The sequence below is a fragment of the Anolis carolinensis genome, chromosome 2, assembly GCF_035594765.1.
Source record: "Anolis carolinensis isolate JA03-04 chromosome 2, rAnoCar3.1.pri, whole genome shotgun sequence".
Classification (NCBI taxonomy): Eukaryota; Metazoa; Chordata; class Lepidosauria; order Squamata; family Dactyloidae; genus Anolis; species Anolis carolinensis.
The window spans coordinates 134,382,739-134,402,858 of record NC_085842.1 but is presented as its reverse complement, the minus strand read 5'-3'; the positions used below and the strand labels follow the sequence as shown (position 1 = coordinate 134,402,858).

The 20,120-nt window shown below is 42.4% G+C and overlaps 1 protein-coding gene across 2 annotated transcripts; it reads right to left on the bottom strand.

Moving 5' to 3' along the window:
* Nucleotides 1-233: 233 nt before the first annotated feature.
* slc16a5 (solute carrier family 16 member 5) lies at nucleotides 234-19,676 on the bottom strand. 2 transcript variants are annotated; one of them, XM_016991350.2, is made up of 5 exons: nucleotides 19,524-19,676; nucleotides 16,202-16,634; nucleotides 10,566-10,709; nucleotides 8,933-9,787; nucleotides 234-4,170 (listed from the first exon to the last, which is right to left on the bottom strand). In XM_016991350.2, the coding sequence occupies exons 2-5, from the start codon at nucleotides 16,419-16,421 to the stop codon at nucleotides 3,929-3,931; spliced, it is 1,461 nt and encodes a 486-aa protein (XP_016846839.1). In that variant the 5' UTR covers nucleotides 16,422-16,634; nucleotides 19,524-19,676; the 3' UTR covers nucleotides 234-3,928. The 2 variants fall into 2 exon arrangements, with proteins under 2 accessions (XP_016846839.1, XP_003217314.1); XM_003217266.4 differs by lacking the exon at nucleotides 19,524-19,676 and adding an exon at nucleotides 19,057-19,319.
* Nucleotides 19,677-20,120: the final 444 nt, after the last annotated feature.

Genomic DNA, 20,120 nt, shown 5'->3' with positions numbered 1-20,120 from the left:
AAATATTGTCGGATTCCTGCTGCAAGCCACCATGCGGACCACCAGATCCTTTGCCTCTCTGGTGTCATTGCCTTGCCACCAGAGGCCAAAGATGGCAGATCTAAAGATCTCTGGGTATAATACTCCTAATAAAGAATTGTGAAGTGGCTAAGGAGGAGAGCAGATAGAGAAGTAACATTCTAAAACATGTAGCTGAATTTATTTGTGATTAGGCACACACACACACACAAACATTCAGAGTATACTATTTGGCTTTTTATTCAGAAAAGAGTTTTGGATGGGGGGGGGGGAGGAGATTTGGTCCCTAATCAATTGATATATTTTCAAAGAGGAAAATGCACCATACATTCCTTAAGCCTGAAACAAACACAAAGTCTCTGTGTGTGATACAATTCAAGAATAGCAATTTTCTTTAATGCTCTCAACTTTATAAAAGTTACTAAAAGCAATTGTCTTAATATATGACATACATTTTTAAAAAATTATATGTTAAAAAATTCCAGCAAATAATGCAGCATTTTTTAAACAAACAGGCAACAGTCCTGAAACTAAACCATTGCAAATTGTTTGGGGATAAAATATCCTGCATTGATGTCCATTTTCTTTGGTCTACTGTTAAAATTTTGTGTAAAGAGAAGCCCACTCCCATTCAAGGTGTGTTTAATAAACACCAGAGCAGTGATAATTAGTTGATGATCAGACACTAACAGTTTTCACCTTTATAAATATTTGAATTTATCTTTGTCCTTCAAACAATATCTTGGATGGCTCTATTCTAAATCTAATGTTGGAGTTTGTGTGCGCAGGGGTGTGGAGATTCTGTGAATATCTCTGTATTTATTTGGTTATAAATACCTAATGTTTCTCCTCACTGCCCCAGATATGTTTTGCCTGTGAAATAAGCACTGTTCAGAGGTAGCAAGAAGAAAAAGAAGAGGATAATAGATTTGACTTTCACTTGAGTAAACTCAGGTAGACAACTTTAAGTCATAATGCTTAAGATTACAATCTTTTGCACATAGATCCCATTGAACTTAGTGGGATGTACTTTGAAGTGATGACAGAAGAGGTCTAGGAAACAAAGCCAATGTGTCTTTCTAGTTCAATATTTTACCTCCAACATAGCCAGCCAGATGCCTCTGCGACATTTAACAGCAGAGACCGACTCCTAAAATCACCAGGCAGTAAAATCCTTGGCTGGGAAATTCAGAGAACCCTGCTAAGAGTGGAGGATGAAATTAACAGCTTGCTTCTGTCATTTGTCTGCATCTAGGCATAGAACTACCATATTATTGTCATGGATTTTAAATGTTAGAAAACAAAAACCCATCTGAATTAGGACCTGAAACAACTGAGCTGTAGGTCAGTTTCCTGTAAGTCCCATTTCAGTCCTGAACACATCATGGGGCACTTTCTGTCTCTACCTCCATTTTGTTCCTCTCTTGACAATGTTAGGCACACAAATAATATGAAAGAGAGCCAAATATGTCTTTCTAGTGTATAAACATTCAGGAATCTTGTAAAGCTAGAAGATCTGGCTTTCCAAAACACAGCTTTTCCAGACTGTGCATGTGTGTACATACACATGTGTGCAAGAATGTATATTTGAATAGATATGTTAGACATTCATTCTTTAAACATGTAAAATCCATCCAAATGTGTATAGGCTCCCTCAGGACACGATATTCTATGACCTATTTTACATGTGGTAGAATGGCAGGCATACCTCATATATGGCCACAGTTAACTGGATGCCTTCTATCAAAGCCACAAAGTGGGGTTGTTCTGTCTGTATGCAACTGCTATTCAGCTCTGAAAATGTTTATGCAAAAGATTGTGGTCCATGTTAGTTGAGCTAAGGAGGAAGAACCACCTGGTTCCTCTGCCTCAAAAAAGGTTTTGGACCTGGCATCCAAGCAAAATCCATCAGTTTAAATACAACAGCGGGATTGCAATGACCTCCTTATCCAGGGCTCCTCAAACTAAGGCCCGGGGCCAGATTCGGCCCTCCAAGGTCATTTACCTGCCCCCCGCCCTACGTTTTAGTCTTAGGCTTGCCCAAAGTCTGAAATGACTTGAAAGCACACAACAATAACAATCCTAATTAACTTGACTATCTCATTGGCCAGAAGCAGGCCCACGCTTCCCATTGAAATCCTGATAGGTTTATGTTGGTTAAAATAGTTTTTATTTTAAAATATTGTATTGTTCTTTCGATCTTGTTGTTGTTTTTGCACTACAAATAAGACATGTGCAGTGTGCATAGAAATTTGTTCGTATTTTTTAAAATGATAATTCAGCCCCTCAACAATCTGAAGGATTGTGGACCAGCCCTCTGCTTAAAAACTTCGAGGAACCCTGTTCTTATCTGTTTCTATATCCAATGACCTTCCAAAACACTCTGAATAGGTTAGAGTTTGTAGACAATGTTTCCTTCCCACCAGACCTGTTTGAAAAGTTGAAAGTCAGTGTTTAGTGAGATATCAGAACAGGAAGAACAGAATGTGAGACATGGGCCTGGAACTGTGAAGAAAAAACAAGCAAAATCTGAATTGTTTTCCAGTTCAAACATGACTGCTTTTACAAGGCTAGGCCCGGAGGATCAAATTCAGGGGATCTGGCAAAATGAGCTACAAATTTTTCCAGGCAACTCGGCTTCCTGGGTCATTTCCAGGGCTAATTTTATCATGAAGCAATCACTTTAGGAAAACAAATAGCAGAGAAAGCACCAGTTCCCTAATATCAGTTTTTGCATGTGATCTAAGAAAGGAACATCACTCCAGAACAAAAACACTTTTGAGTCTGACCTTTTGATTTAAATATGCCAAAAAGGATGGCACTGGTCATCTTTAGTGTTTCTTTACACTAATGTATGCGCATAGAGGTGTCAGTTTACCCACATGTAATGTATTACTTTTAGTTTATATATTTCTTCTACATTAGCTTTACAGAGATTACACATATCTACAATAAAGGTGATGTCTCAAGGAGAATAAGATGATGTCCCTGTGTGGGCATTTGTATGACTGTTATGATCTAATGCTGGCAAAACACTATGGCCGCTTCTGCTCTTTTTGATTGGCTGTGACCCCTTTTTTCACTATTAATGAATTTCAAATAAGAACAAAGGATTTAAGACACTACTGGCTAGAATTACTGGCACTTTGAAGCTAAGCAGTTTTTATGGTGAAGTGCTGCTAACTTTTCATTTTGTTGCTACTCAAAATACCCTTAAAAAGCAGATATGACTCACTTCATTTAATATCATTTGCTACCCCACTTACCCCTGCTGTGACTACTATAAGCAAGAGAAGTGATATATATTCATATAGTAACTGGCCTCAGATTATACAGCAGGAATGAAAAATTCTGTGCAACATTCAAGGAGCCTAGCACTAAGGCCCCATAAGGAAGACAGAGCTCATCTCTTGAGCTTGAAGAGGGTCATCCGGTGGACTTCTTGAGTTCAGTTCTGGCAAATGGGCCTGTCCAGAAACATTTTGGAAGTCCCTTGCTGGAGTGGCCTTTTTATCAGGAAATGATTGTAATTCATAACCTGAAGCGTGAAGAAGTCTTTTCATTTATATGTACTGGAAAATGAAATGGAAACCTCATGATCATAAAAATGGCTGTGCTTCAAGTAAAATAGATATTACCTCATTACCAGCCAATGTCCTTGTTTGACCCCGTGCATCATGAATATTTTGTTTAAAGTGCTCTCTGGATTTCTGGAGGGCTTTGAACTCATATTGTCCGATCTAGATTCCTCATCTAGAAACCTGAGCCCAACATGGTTGAGTAGAAGGCTGCAGCAGGAAACTGGTGAGTACCAGAGGGAATAGGAAAGGATGAGGCACTTGTTTTTCCCTTCTGCCTCCAGATCTCTTGCAATTGTGAGGAATGCAATGCTTCTCCAGCTCCTTTGGATTCAGATGCTTGTGACATAGGAGACATCTGGAGAGCCATTTTTCTCAGGCTCCAGTTCAGCTGGCACCTCTGTGTACTTGCCCCTGGGTGGGTTCTCAAGTGGTGGTTTATTAGTTTCTTTCAGTTTGGCTTTTGCTTCCATGGTGCAGAAGCTAAGACCCATGAAGAGAGCCGCTGTGACCATAAAGAAGCAGGAAGCATAAAAGACATAGCGATAGTGACCTAATAGATCCACCAGAAGACCTGGAAACAAAAACAACATACACAAAGGTTCAGTTAAAAACATGTCAAGGTTCAGTTTTCTACATCTCAATAGGATTCCCATCTTCTCAAAAAATGCTAACCACCATGGGCAGAGGATCTCATCATGCACAGAACAGAGCTACCTCTGTGGTGCCCTTCCCCACTCTTTCCCTTTCATTCCTGCTATATATTTGACATAATATACTTCTTTATGCCTTGACTGATGGCATCAGCTGAGAACAGTGTCTCCCCTCTGAATTAATGCCTGGAGGAAGTAATGGGTTGGATGAAGAAAAACAAACTGAAACGGACTCCAGACAAAGCAAAATAGCTTGCTGCCAAAGGTCCTAACCAGAATGAGTCACATTCCCCCCTTGAAAAACTATGTCCACAGTTTGGGGCTATTCCAGCTCAACAATTTGTTAGGGTGTTGTGTTGTGTGGTTTTTGAGCTGTATGGCTATGTTCTAGCAGCAGAAAGCCTTTGACAACCCGTGTTGGACTACACATTATACCTTGAGTTTCTGCAAAAGTATGCTAGCAGCCCCTAGTGGCACAGCGGATTAAACTGCTGACCTGCTGAACTTGCTGACCGAAAGGTCAGTAGTTTGAATCCAGGGAGCGGAGTGAGCTCTCGCTGTTAGCCCCAGCTTCTGCCAACTCAGCAGTTCGAAAACATGTAAATGTGAGTAGCTCAATAGGTACTGCACCAGTGGGAAGGTAACAGCGCTTCATGCAGTCACGCTGGCCACATGACCTTGGAGGTAACTATGGATAAACGGATGAATGGAACTGAGCATATATATTTTTAAAATTTATATACTGTAATTTTATATTGTATTTAATTGTTTTTAACTGATTTATGTATTGTTGATTGTTTTTGTATAGGCATCTAATTGTGCCAGTGTTGTAAGCCGCCCTGAGTCCCTTCGGGTGAGAAGGGCAAGATATAAATATTGGAAATAAATAAATAAATAAATAATGCCGGCTCTTTGGCTTAGAAATGGAAATGAGTACCAACCCCTGCAGTTGGACACGACTAGATTCAATGTCAGCGGAAAACCTTGACTTTTACCCTTTATGCCAGGAGCTCAATGTCATCTCTTTTCTAGCACCCAAATACATTTAGAGAATTTGAAGAATCCTGTTAGAATGCTACAAGTACCATGATCCTTGAAGAGAAAGAATGGCTAATTTTAACCTTGTGGCATAGATATGACTAAACAAACCATTGTTCTTTGCTTCCATGACCTCAGCTACAGTCAACCATCATCTGCTCATAACTAGTGCCGCCTATTTATGCAGCACGAGGCAATCTGTTTTGAGATGAGGTAGTCAGGAAGATTGGGAGCTAAACCTCCAAATTCCAGCTCAGCCATCAAATTAACAAGCTGCAAACCATACTGACTCCACTGACTTCTTCATTTGTAAAATCACAATAATAATGTGACCATTCCCATGGGCCTATTGAGAATCTATATATATAAAAGAGTGATGGCATCATGGCGACTCACAAAACAACAAAAGTACAGGCCCCCCAACCTCGAAATTTGACAACACAACCCATCATCCACGCCTCAAGGTTGATACAACAAAAAGAAAAGAAAAATAAAGTCCTAATTAGAGGGAGAGCAATAATTTTTTTTATCCAATTGCTGCCAGTTTAGAGGGCTAATCTCTGCCTACTTCGTCTCCTAGCAACCAAGGGACAGCCAGGGTGCAGTTAGGGGACAGGCAGATTTAGGCCTTACTTAGGCTTCTTCCACAGATTATCTAATTTGCACTGGATTATATGGCAGTGTAGACTCAAGGCCCTTCCACACAGCTATATAACCCATTTATAATCTTATATTATCTGCTTTGCACTGGATTATCTTGACTCCACACTACCATATCATCCACTTCAGTGTGCATTTTATACAGCTGTGAAGAAGGGGCCTCATATAATCCAGTTCTAAGCAGTAGACTCTCACTTATCCAACATAAACAGGCCGGCAGGATAAGTGAATATGTTGGATAATAAGAAGGGATTCAGGAAAAGCCGATTAAACATCAAATTAGATAATCGTGATACAAATTAAGCACCAGAACATCATATTATACAACAAATTTGACAGAAAAAGTAGTTCCATGCGCAGTAATGCTATGTAGTAATTACAGTAGAGTCTCACTTATCCAACACTCGCTTATCCAACGTTCTGGATTATCCAACACATTTTTGTAGTTAATGCTTTCAATATATTGTGATACTTTGGTGCTAAATTCATAAATACAGTAATTTCTACATAGAATTACTGTGTACTGAACTACTTTTTCTGCTAAATTTGTTGTCTAACATGATGTTTTGGTGCTTAATTTGTAAAATCATAACTTAATTTGATGTTTAATAGGCTTATCCTTAATCCCTCCTTATTATCCAACATATTTGCTTATCCAACGTTCGGCTGGCCTGTTTATGTTGGATAAGTGAGACTCTACTGTACTGTATTTACAAATTTACCACTAAAATATCACAATGAATACAAAAACATTGATTATGAAAAGGCAGACTGCGTTGGATAATCCAGAACATTGTATAAGCAAATGTTGGATAAGTGAGATTCTACTTTAATATGAAATAATTATGGGATAGAATAATGCAGAACAATATAATCTCTAAAACCAGGACAGTAAATAAACAGGGGAATTCCAGACAGGAAACAATCAGGGCCAGCTAACACCTCTCAACAAAGTATTCCCATCATCAAAGTCTGGAAAATCCTCTGTTTTCTCAGGGCCACAGACAGTAGAAGCACATAAAATATCGCAAACAACACCACTCTGAAAACAAGGGAATTCCAGACAGGAAACAATCAGGGCCAGCTAACACCTCCCAACAAAAAATCACTCAGGGAGGAAAAAGCCAGGCTTTAAAGCTGCAAGGCCATTACATCCTAATCATTTTTCCTAATTGCAGCATTCATACTTGCCTCCAACAGACAAAAAAACCAATCAGAAATATTGTATATTCACAATCTTTAGGAAATAATATCCCCTGATGGCGCAGTGTGTTAAAGCGCTGAGCTGCTGAACTTCTGGACCGAAAGGCCGCAGGTTTGAATTGGGGGAGCGGAGCGAGCCCCCACTGTTAGCCCCAGCTTCTGCCAACCCAGAGGTTCAAAAACATGCAAATGTGAGTGCATCAATAGGTACTGCTCTGGTGGGAAGGTAACGCCGCTCCATGCAGTCATCCCACATGACCTTGGAGGAGTCTACGGACAACGCCGGCTCTTCGGCTTAGAAATGGAGATGAGCACCAACCCCCAGAGTCAGACATGACTGGACTTAACGTCAGGGGAAAACGTTTACCCTTTACCTTAACTACCACCAATTCCTCAATACTTTATTTCCCATGCCACCATACTTCGCCACAGCAACGCGTGGCTGGGCACAGCTAGTATAGATATAATAAGGAAGTATTGCTATGGACCTGGAACTTAAGGATGTGCATGATAAGGTACTAATAATCTGCTATCAGTGTCTCTCAGCCTATTTGTCATCCTGAGGCTGATAAATTGAAAGCACAATACTTCCATGTCCCAATAATGTTAAGAGGCATATTAGGAAGACATATTAGATCACAAGCATTGGGATGCTCATGATTCTAGTCCTTTCTTGCACATCCTTTCATTTTTCCTCCTTGTCAGCTTCCTGGCTTTCTCTCATTACGTATTCTATTTTCCCTTCAGCAGCTTCCCATTTGTTCCTGGGTCCTCTCATCTCTTTTTTGTCATTTTTCTTTCTTCCTTGTTGTTTTTATTTTCTTCTCACACTCCACATCATGTCTATCCCTTACCACATTGGGTTTGGACAGCTTGTGGAACTTGACCTCTGAGTGGCACATCTAGAAAACCTCAAGTTTGTTGATCAAGTACAGTTTCAGAACTTGGCATTCTTATGGTCCAGATGTGTAAAGTATTTCAACAGACCATGGGCCAATAGCTTGTGCAGTCTCTAGGGGAAATGGGAAACCTACAATCCTCTACTTTTATTTGGCTCTTAACTGCCATCATCATTCGGCTATGTTGTCTAGAACTGATGGGAGTTGCAGTCCAGCAGCACAGATTGCAGCCCAGTTGGAGGGTAAACACAGTAATATGAATGAGTGACTTTAGACATCTGTCAGAGGAGCAACCAGGAACAAATAAAGAAGAATAAACAGTCACTGTAATGGCAAGACCGGAATTTCTGAATTCTAATTTACTTGCATGTTTCTTTCCTATTAGTATTAGGAAAATTGGTGTAAGAGCTCTACTGAAGACATCATAATCTAACATAGCTTTATCCTGAGTTGTTCAAGACACTTTACCCAAAGACCAAAGACACAAGAGGTCCGTCCCCTGCTCCATCTTGTCTAATGATGTAAGTCTGCAGCAACATCTCTCAGCTATAAAATTAGCAATATACCAGCAGGCAACTCAATCTGGTTCTTGCTTGAAACAGATTTCAGATCTATTCCAGTTTGAACATCTGGGTTTGATTCTTGCAGAACATTTGATATTTCCTTTTTGCATATGGCCTTTGGCCTTAAAAAAAAAAACAAGCCCAGGCTATATCACAGTTTTACCCAGTTTAAAAAAATCATTAACACCCCTGAAATAATGATTTTATGTAGAACTTGTTAATTTTCTTTGCTCCATAAGTTTTTGAAATTTGGTTTTCCAAATGTCTCTCCATATTGAAATCAGCTGCCGCTTTAAGGCTGAATTTTACTCACACCTCACCTGCAAGAGGAGGTCCAATGAGAATGGTGACACTTTCCAAGATGGTGAAGAGCCCCAAGGCACTGGAGAACCGGTCCATTTCCACCACATCCATTAATACCTGGAAAATAAGTGCGCCTATGACACTCATGGACACACTATAGACCAGGCAGTAAAAAACGAGAATATTGTACTCAGCTGAGATGGCACAAATAAGGTTGCTCAAACCATTGAACATGACAGCCATGCTAAAGAGGTAGATCCGCCGGCCATTGAAGAGACTGAGGCCTGAGAGCAGGCCAGCCATGGGCCGCATGAAGATGTTGATTAAGCCAATGATGGAGACAAGCAGTGCTGCCTTGCGCTCCTCCACTCCATTCAGGATGGCATAGGGCACCAGGTAGATGAGGGGCAGCACAAAACCCATCACCATCCAGGACACGCCAATGGTGTAGATTTGGTAGCCTTTGTTCTTGCAGAAGATATCAAAAGCCAGGTACTTCTGCAGGGTCTGAAGGCAAGCAGCACATTTGGATGGACGCAGTGGCTCCTCATGACATGAGGTATTGCCATTGGATAAATGTGTCTCCTCTAGCAACTTTCCAGGGCAGGGCTTTGGTGTGGGGGCTGGGGGGTTCACTGGGACTGGCCTCATCACAGCCCCACATACACAGCAGTTCAACAGCACTCCCCCGAAGATGAGGAATGTGTTTCTCCAGCCCATCTCATCAAGCAGGAACTGGGAGATCAGCGGCCACAGTGTCAAGCCCATGGAGACACCCGTGGAGGCCAGCGCATTGGCAAGGGCGCGACGGCGTATGAAGTAGTAGCCAAGCACAGTGACCCCTGCCTGGAAGCTGAAACATGATCCCAAGCCTTTGGAGGAAGAAAGAAGAGATTGCAGGACATAGACTTAGAACATGCTGGACTCAGAGAAAGAGGCAAGCAAAGTATCTAGGAGCATCTATCGCAATATCTCAATATTAGGTATTTCTCTATCTGTAATATCAGGGGCTTTACTTAAGGAGGACAGGGGTGGAATATAGTTCGCTCTCCACGTCCCTACATCCTCTGGTCTTAGTTTGAAATCAACTGAGGCTATGCGATCTCTATGGAGATGTTCCCAAATGGTGGATTTTTTGATCTGATCAATTCCTATGCCTATTCTAAAATATTAGTAAACAAAAAATGAGCTTCTAGCTATGTCTCTCAATCCCTTTTATGATAAAAATGGGTGCATGTTAGGGATGGGGGGGGTGACTGCTGTTTAAAAACAGTGCTTTAGTTATGAGATTTTTAGAAAGGAATTGCAGCAAGTGCTTTCTAATCACATTGGCTTAATGCCAATTCAATTATGAAGCTACCCAGTAGAAAGATTTGATAGGTTCTGACAGGTTATGCGGAGTATTTAAAACTGAAATAATGGCTGAATCAGGATCACAATCTTTATATTTGTTTCTATGGTCTGATAGACACTTTCCTAAAAGTAAGTTCCAATGAATTCAATATTCATACCTAGTCTGCAATGTAGTACGGCCACTATGCTGAAATATCTTACACTACTTGCTGTTTGGCTGCATGTTATTACAAGATGAGAAAGTTTCTGATATAAAACTAGAATGAAGAGCACATATAGCATTTTGGCAATACTCACCGGTGATGAATCCAGCTGTTATGTACAGCTGACTAATAGACCTGGAGAAAGCACTGGCAACCATGCCCACGCCACTGAGAAGGCCTCCCAGCATGACAGTGACCCTGCAGCCAAATCGTTCCACCAAAATACTGCAAAGGGGCCCTGAAATAACACACCAGGATTAGAGTAGGAACTTCAGTGGCATAAGAAGCACAGGCATCTCTTAGTTAAGAGCAAAAATTAATATGAGACCCTGTCTTATTTTGGGAAAACATGGTAAGAACCTATCCCTATATTTTCCATATTATTTTTGTCCTTGGTACCAATTTTTCTGTTAATGAAAAAATGCCCAGGAACACAACTACTCTGTTAAATGTCATCTCAGGAATGCTCATTATTAGCTTTGGCTGATACACCAGCTGCGGCTTTTCCTAGAATTGGAGGACCTAAAGATGGTAGTACATGTGCTGATAATCTCAAGGTTGGACTACTGCACTGGGCCACCTCTATATCAAGTCAAATTAGTTCAAAAGTCAAATTAGTTCAAAATATGGCAGCCAGATTGGTTACGGGTACATCTAAGGATGAGCATATTACACCTATACTAAAATCACTCTTCTGGTTGTCAATTTCTGGGCAAAGTACAAAGTGTAGATTCCTGCCTTTAAAACCATACATGGCTTGGGTCCAGGTTACCTGCACAATGTCCTTCTTCCATATAATTTGACCTGGGACATTTAAGTCTTCTGGGGGATTGTTTACTTCAACCAGCCACAACCTGAGTGGCAACTGTCACCCTGAATACCTTTTCATCGGCTGCCCCATGACTGTGGACATGCCTGCCAGAAAAAATTCAACAGCTAAATAAGCTGTCAGAATTTAAAACAAAATGAAAGACTGGCAGGCCTTCTTAGATAATTTTAAAGAATGAATTTTAAAATTACAATTAATTAGTATTGATGCTTTAATCTTTGTTCTATGCCTTTTTATATATGTAGCTTAATGATTTTATATTTTATCTACATCAGGGGTCCCCAAACTTTTTAAACAGGGGGCCAGTTCACAATCCTTCGGATCGTTGGAGGGCTGGACTATGGTTGGCCACCGAGCAATAATAATAATAACAACAACAACAATAATAAAAAGAGGGTTGGCAGAGACCCTTTGGGCCATTGAGTCCAACCCCCTTCTGCCTCTGTGCACCAAAAGCACAAGCAAAGCATCCCTGACAGATGGTCACCCAGCCTCAATGTTAATAATAATAATAATAATGCAGGGTTTTGGAACACAATACTCCTGACCTCACAATCGTGTTAAAAAACAAAGTATAGATTGTCGATGTTGCAATCCCAGGTGACAGCAGGATTAAGGAGAAACAACTGGAAAAGCTGACATGATATGAGGATTTAAAGATCGAATTACAAAGACTCTGGCACAAGCCAGTCAAGGTGGTCCCAGTGGTGATCGGCACACTGGGTGCAGTGCCTAAAGGCCTTGGCCTGCACTTAAACACAATCGGCGCTGACAAAATTACCATCTGCCAGCTGCAGAAGGACACCTTACTGGGATCTGCGCGCATTATTCGCCGATACATCACACAGTCCTAGACACTTGGGAAGTGTCCGCCGTGTGATCCAATTCAACAGCCAGCAGAGTGTCTGCTGTGGACTCATCTTGTTGTGTTTCTAATAATAATAATAATAATAATAGGTTGTAAGAGAAGAAGAGACCTCTTGGGTCATTTAGCCCAACCCCCTTCTGCCCTTGTGCCGTAGGGGCCGGATAAATGGCTTCGATGGGCCGCATCCGGCCCCCGGGCCTTAGTTTGGGGACCCCTGATCTACATATTATATATTGTACCCCACCTTCAGCCATGAGAAGAGGCAGTTAACAAATAACATTGATGATGATGATGATTAGAAAGAATACATGAAGGATTATGTGACTGCCCAGCTATGCCTCAAGCTCACTGGTGCAATTGGGAACCAATTCCATCCAGCTACATATTCTGAGAGCATGAAAAGGGCCCTATATGAATAGTTGATATTGCCTTGATGCACAATTTACTCTTAGATCCAAATGACAGCTCAAAGAGATGATGGTTTGTTTGATCCCTCTGCCACAGTCTTCAAAAGGGTTGAAAGGGCATAAATACTGGAACCTTTATGTCTTCCCCTTGTGTTCACATGGTTAGTACAAAAAATCCCTCTTTCATACAACTGTTGAAAGTACGGGAACACCCTCCAGCCTGGCAACTCTAATTCTTACCAAAAACCCAAGCAAAGCAACAAGGGCTTCTGATGCATAGAGGTTTGAAATCAGGGTTCAAGTGCCTGCTTAACCATTGAAACCCACTGGGCAATCTTGGGCAAGTCATCAGTGATGGCAGAGTGAAAAATGGAGAGGGATCCTGTACCTTTAATCATTGTGCAGGAGAGGGGAATTTCCCCTGGTGTTGCTTGTTACCTGGCTGCATGAGAAACATCATCTGCTGAAATTCCCTCTGTTGGCAACCAGAGGTAAAGAAACCCTCTCCAGTTTTAGTCTTGCCACTCTACTTTGAAATCACTCCCCATAAGCCTTGGAAGAAGGCAATGGTCAACGTTTTCAGATAAATTTATCAAATAAATCCCTATGATCAGGTCACAGAGTTGACTTGAAGAATCTCAGCAACAGCAAAGAGCTGACTTGAAGATACACAAAAACCACATTTCCAGAAGTCTACCCAAGGCTTCCAACTGACTTATTTTGCACTTTCAATAGAGGTTGGATTTGAAGAAATAGTTACTTTATTCAACATGGCCACCTGTAGCATTTTCAATCTCTGCTGAAGAAATGAGAGCAGACTCTGTTCCATAGCCCCATCTACACAGGCCATGTTCCCAAATATTCTGATTTGTCCCTCATGGACTGTCAGATCAGGTACAGGGCCTCACCTGGTACAAGTAAAAATCACTAGTTCATTTCTTCCTATGCAGCTTTGGAGTCAGCATGACTGAATTTCCTAACAGCTCACGTTTTACCGGCATTGGTATGCATGAAACAGAAGGTTCAGCCCATGGTGGCACCCTGCTCCTTTCCCTTAGTCCCGTGTTGTTTACACAGAGAGCATAAGAGGAATCACACAGCAACAAATTAATACAAATTAGTCAGTGCAAGGAAGGGCACATATTCTGGGGATTATAATGGATTTTTTCTTCACCTTTGTCCATAGTTACCTGACATTTTAACGTGCCAAGGCATTAGATAACAGAATAATAAGTATATTTGTTCATCACATTCTTAACCCATTCGTTTTTCAAGGTGCTTAGGGCTATATACATGCTTTATCTTTATAGCATTTCTCCTGTGAAGTAGGATAGCTGATAGGAAGAAAGTCAACTCCCTTGAAAAGTGTTGCTCAAGAAGAGCTCTAAAGATCCCATGGGCTGCAAACGGACACATATCTGGGCCCTAAAGCAAATGAAGTTTGAATTTTCCCTAGAAGTCAAGACGACTAAAATGAGTCTGGACATATCATCTATTATGCCCAACATTCATTAGAAAAGATAATAACGCTTGGCAAGGTAGAAAGCAATAGGAAAAGAAGACGACTGTAATCTAGATGGATTCATTGGAACTCTTTGCCTCGGAGTGTGGTGGAAGTTTTTTCCTTGGAGGCTTTTAAACAAGGCTGGATGGTCATCTCTTGGGGGTGCTTTGGTTGTGCCTTTCCTGCATGGCGGCACGGGGACAGACGGACGATGACTAGATGGCTCATGTTGTCTCTTCCAACTATGTGATGCTATGATTCTATGATTTAATTAGAAAAGAAACAGCCCAGAATCTGCAAGACCTGAATAGGGCTGTTGATGATAGGAGACTTGGAGGCCTTTCATTCATGGAATGACTATAAATCTAAGTTGACTTCAAGACACTTAACAATAACAGAGTAGATGGAGAAATATTGGCTAGCAGCGTCACTCAGTGAGCTCCATGGTGTAATCCAGTGCTCTAACACAATCCAGTGCTCAAACAACACCGGCTCTTTCTAAAGCTATTAATTCTAACAATTAGAATTGCCAACTGCCTAGAATAAAAATGGTTTGATTTCTACACAACCTTTGTAAAAGGAACAAGTGCAAGCTGGACCCTTTTTTTGGCCAGGTGGAAAGCCTTTATTAACAATGTACCTCCATCTCAGTTCTAGATCACTCTTTCTGCGTGCAGGTTGGCTAGCCCAGTGGTTCTCAACCTGTGGGTCCCCAGATGTTTTGGCCTTCAACTCCCAGAAATCCTAAATAGCTGGTAAACTGGCTGATATTTCTGGGAATTGTAGGCCAAAACACTTGGGGACCCACAGGTTGAGAACCACTGGGCTAGAAATTCTGTGACCCTCCAGATATTGTTGCAATGCAGCTCCTGACATTCCTCTCCACCTTCTCCGGTACTTGTGGCTGATGGTGGCTGCAGTTCAACAACTTTCATGCGGCCACTTGTTGACCATTTCTCAACTAGAATATATAACTTCCAACATTTTTTCCTGGCTGGACTCTTCCTAAATTTCACAGGTATAAGGGGAAAAGTCAGCTTGTTGTTTAGACAATCTAAGATATATGTGTCCCCCGTTCCTTTCCTGCTGCTTCAAGTTCACATTATCCTATTATAAGATTACTTACTGTGACTGCTTAAATCTCTCTTCTTCCTTGCCACTAGTTTATATAAGGCCACTAGTCACATGGGGTAAGAGGGTACATATAGAGGCTATGAGGGTTCATATAGGGCAGGAATGGGCAACCTTTGGCCTTCCAGGTATTTAGGACTCCAACTCCCACAATTCCTAACAGCCTATTAGCCGAAGTTTACCCATGCCTGATATAGAGGCTCTGAGGATACATATAGAGGCAAGGTTGACTTTTCCCTGCCTGCAGCTACTACAGGGAATACCACAGGGTCAAAGACTTCTAATAATTTATGGCTGTTATTTGAGAGATTAAAGTTGTACTGGTTGCCACAGGAATGATTTATAGTATTCCTATACAGTACATGTTTCTCTGAAATGCTGCTTCAAGAGGTTCCTCATGATCTTCCCACATAGAAAAATTCCTTTCTTTTGCGAGAGATATGAACCAGATACACTTTAAGAGCACCTGTCTTCCCAGATGAAGTCCTCAGATATACAGGACATGCTACGATTGTTACTGTCGTACAATGCATCCTTTGAAAACAGGTGAATTATTTGTGAGACAGTATAGCACATGGCTCTTATCTGTCACCTGTAAGACATTTCATTAACTTTACTACTTGGGATGGTGTATTAAAGCATTAAAGGTGGAGAAGCCCTGTCCTTATTTCACTGGCAACTTTCCCTCCAGATGATGTCAGACTACAATGCCTATTATTTCTCACAATTTGCTTTGCTAGCTACGACCAATGGGAGCTGCAGCCCAATAGCAGCAAGAGAGCCACATGTTGCCCCTTAAAATATGACTTGCTAATTATTAGATGCCCACCCACATTTTCTTGAAGTTTTAGTGGAGAAGCTCACATTAGTTAAGCAATCTCTTCTAGAAATAGCTGTAAATACTTTAACAGGGTGTTGGATTTGTCAGAAGTTGTACATAAACTGATGTGTTTTACAGGGGAAAAAATTATCAACAAACATAAACACTTACCACCTGCGTGTAACACAGCTGTCATGATGGAGGGAAACCATGACGTTTCACTGTTGCTGGCTTGGAAGTCATACTGCAGGTTCTTGAAGAAGACTCCAATGCAGGAAGGGAAGCCCAGAGTCAAGGCTTGAACCAGCACTGTGGCCGCCAAGACCACCCATGCCCAACCTCGGTCCTGAACTTTGGAGACAGGAGGGGTTGTCCTTCTTTCATCAGGCATTTTCGCTTGAAGTTTTTTCTCAGAGCTTCCAGTTAGAGGAAAGGAAACCAATAGTCTGATGCTGCTTCAGTGCAAAGATGACAGAAGACAAACTGTTGAAAAACAGTCCATGTTGGAAGAAGAATTTTCTGTTCTCCGTTTAGACAGCCTGGCCGTTGGCTTCACCGGCTCTGGGAGTCACCAACTTGCTCAGTGAAATGCTGTGTCTTCTCCCTTTATTTGACAGGATTATAAATGCCACTGGTGTGAATGTTAGACACACCTCTAGGGAGGAAAGAGCAAGCATTACTCAGCACCATCAGCACCATCGCTCCCTGCTGATTAGCATTCCCTTTCACCTGATTTGGTCCCAAGGAGTCCCCTTGCTGCCTCTCTTGAGCGTCATAAATGCCCAGTGCCAAGAGAAGGAAGCAAAGCAGGCAAATGTCAAGCATAGGGAAGAGTATATATAGTTCTGCTGAGCATTCAGCTGAGCTGCAGCATGCGCTTTTGCACAAGCTCCTCACCCAGTTGTGCTCCTTGTTTCTGGGCACAATTAAAGGAGTCAAAGGGCTGGGTTTTATCAGTTTATAAAGAGGCCCACTACTTTGGAGTAATGACTGCATTTGCTAAAACAGAGATAAGAATCATATCCAGCTCTACAGATGTTCTTGGACAACAGTTAATGGTATTCTTCATGAGTGGTTGTCTAGCTAGGGCTCCTGGGACTTCCAGTCCAAGATCAGCTAGAGCAGTGGTTCTCAACCTGTGGGTCCCCAGATGTTTTGGCCTTGAACTCCCAGAAATCCAAACAGCTGGTAAACTGGCTGAGATTTCTGGGAGTTGTAGTCCAAAATATCTGAGGACCAACAGGTTGAGAACCACTGAGCTAGAAGTTCATATACCGGTAAGTCCCATCCCTCAGCTCTGAAATACACAATGCTTTCTTCATGTTGTTTTCACTCCACAGAAAGCACTCACACATGTACCCAAAATATCCAGGAGATGTTTCTCAAAAGATGTTATTAATGCCACATGTGGAAAGTAATGAAGCCGTTATTGTTAGGCAAAGAGGCTCCACTTGTGGTTGGGCTTCAATAACTAGAATCCTTCATTCACGGCTTCTTGGAACTGAAGTCCAGTCACATTTAGACCTCCAGGCTGTGAAACTTGCTTAAACCAGAATCTATTCCTTGAACTGGGTTTCACAAAATTATGTGCCAAGTTATATAGAAAACATGGCATAAATTCAAGGGCTCTCTAGCTGTTTTCTGGGGAGTGCTACACAATATCACATTGGTTTGAAGATAAAGGAATAACAATTACCAACATTGATGGGGGAAAATATGTACCACTTTGTCTAGGGCAGGGGTCCACAAACTTTTAAAGCAGAGGGCCGGTTCATGGTTCCTCAAGCTGTTGGGGGGGCCAGACTATAGCTTGAAAAATTCCTATGCACACTGCACATAGCTTATTTGTAGTGCAAAATATATATATATGAAAGAATAATACAATATTTAAATCGATGAACAATTTTAATCTACATAAACTTACAAGTCTTTCAATGGGAAATGTGGGACTACTTTTGACTGATGAAATAGTCAAGTTAGTTAGGATTGTTGTTGTTGTTATATGCCTTCCAAGTTGTTTCAGACTTAGGGCAACTCTAAATCTAGAGTTTAAGGCAGGGGCTGGGTACAAAACCTTGGGCCTTAAGTTTGGGGACCCCTGATCTAAGGTGTGTATAGATGACAATCACCTATCAACTTATGGTGATCCCATTTCATGGGCTTTTCTTAGCAAGGAATACTCAGACATGGTTTTGCCAATTCCAGCCTCTGAAATAAAGCCTGTAGCAGCTAGGTTTCTGGTTCCAGGTGTTGTGGGATTCAGCTCCCAGATGTCCCAGCCACCTTGGCTGAAATTCAAAACACTTGTAAGACCAAAGTATAGGAACTTCTGGTCTTGGGTCTAAATGACCAGAAGGGGATGTGAGACACATTCATGCATATCTAGGTATTACCTAAATTGGGCCAAGACTGGTTGGGTGGGTTTCTAAGTGTAAAGTGATCGCAACCACTGGAAGCCAGGGTGTTTTCTCACAGGGCATTTGAGGAACATGTACCAGCCCCAGCCTCTCTTTCAATCCCGAAAAATGCCATATTAGTGGGAAATCTATCCGATGAAACTATCTGATGAGTCCTCGGTGGTGCAATGGGTTAAACTCTTGTGCCAGCAGGACTGCTGACCAATAGGTCAGCGATTTGTATTCAGCGAGAGCGGGGTGAGCTCCTATCCATCGGCTCCAGCTCCCCATGCGGGGACATGAGCATTGCATTGTATGAGACACAGAGAATCATTTGCCCTCTACAATACATTTCCTAGGTTGACAGTTTAGTAACTTTACTTGCTCCTTTTCTTTGGATGCCCAAATTGTATTGCTACCTGCCTGGCTGATTTTGTAAACTTGTAGCACGCACACACACCCATCCATCCCTGGTTTACATCAGAAAGGTCACACGAAGTGAAGGCAAAGGAGTGGCAGCCCCCAGGGATGGATTCTGATTACCAAAGAGCCTGTTTCCTTTCTCTTGGAGATAACGCTATTGCAACACCACAAAAACAACCTGGACAGCAACACTTCAGAGTTACATACGTAGTCCCTTTTCCAGGCCAGTCCCGGGGTGAGAAAGCCACGGAAGAGATGAGGCAAGAAGTGGGCAGCTTGCGTGGAAGCCCTCCTCCAAGTGGCTCTCTTCCAGATGCATTAGATTCAGACTGCAACTCCCCGCTGCCTTGGCTGGTCTCTCCAGCAGGGAAAGGGATGCTGGGAGCTGCAGTACTTCCACATCTAGGGCAGGTCCAGCACACACGTTGCGTGGGTCGGAGGCGACTGGACGGGACACAACAACAACAACAACAACAACAACACGCCCAGGCGTAAAAACACAGTCACACATCCCAGTCAAACCACCACTCAGAGACCACACTCGTCCAATCCGCTCCTTCCACGGCACCGGGGAGACGCGGAGATGTAGCGGGAGTGGAAGACCACGAAAGGATCCTTTGGTCCCTCGTTCCCTCCCCGCGCCTCTCGGAGGTTTGGATTCGGTTTCGCTTTACCTGTTCACGCTCGTGGGAGGGAGGGAGGGAGGGAGGGGGAGAGGCGCTGTTTCCTTGTTTGCTCTCCTTCCTCCGTGGCAGCTTCCTTGGGGCTCTCCCGGCCTCTTCCGACCTAGAGGGACCCGTCCAAGTTTCCCCTCCGTCCAGCGTGTCTTGTTTCTAGGGAGGAGGAGGAGGAGGAGGAGGAGACTGGGTGCCGAGGAGGCCGGGAGCGCGGGCCAGGCCACCAAGGAGCCTCGGGTGGGGCTCTGGCGCTGGGCTTCGTCAGCTTCTCCACTCGCCACCCCTTCCCGCCCCAGACATTCTTACGTGAACCCGGGATATTTATTTATCTATCTGTCGTGTCAGAAGCAAACAGAGGGTACAGTTGTAATGTATTTAAAAACACAAACAAAGTTAAAAACTTGGCAGCATACTAAATGTCCTTGGACCAGTAGCTGGCCACTTGGAGTGCCTCTGGGGTTGCTATAAGAAGGTCCTCCATTGTACATGTGTGCAGTTGGTGGCCTGTGGTTTGCTCTTCTCCATTCTCCACTTTGTGGCCCCATTTCTTAAGGTTGGCTCTGCATCTCTAGTACCAGAACAGTGCAGTCTGTT

What these genes read in the sequence shown, in the direction of transcription:
- slc16a5 (XM_016991350.2), bottom strand. Translation starts at nt 16,421, where the DNA reads ATGCCTGATGAAAGAAGGACAACCCCTCCTGTCTCCAAAGTTCAGGAC. An exon ending in AACAGCTGGATTCATCACCG is followed by an intron (nt 9,788 to 10,565) that starts GTGAGTATTGCC and finishes CTTCCTCCAAAG; the next exon opens with GCTTGGGATCATGTTTCAGC. An exon ending in CATTGGACCTCCTCTTGCAG is followed by an intron (nt 4,171 to 8,932) that starts GTGAGGTGTGAG and finishes TTTTGTTTCCAG; the next exon opens with GTCTTCTGGTGGATCTATTA.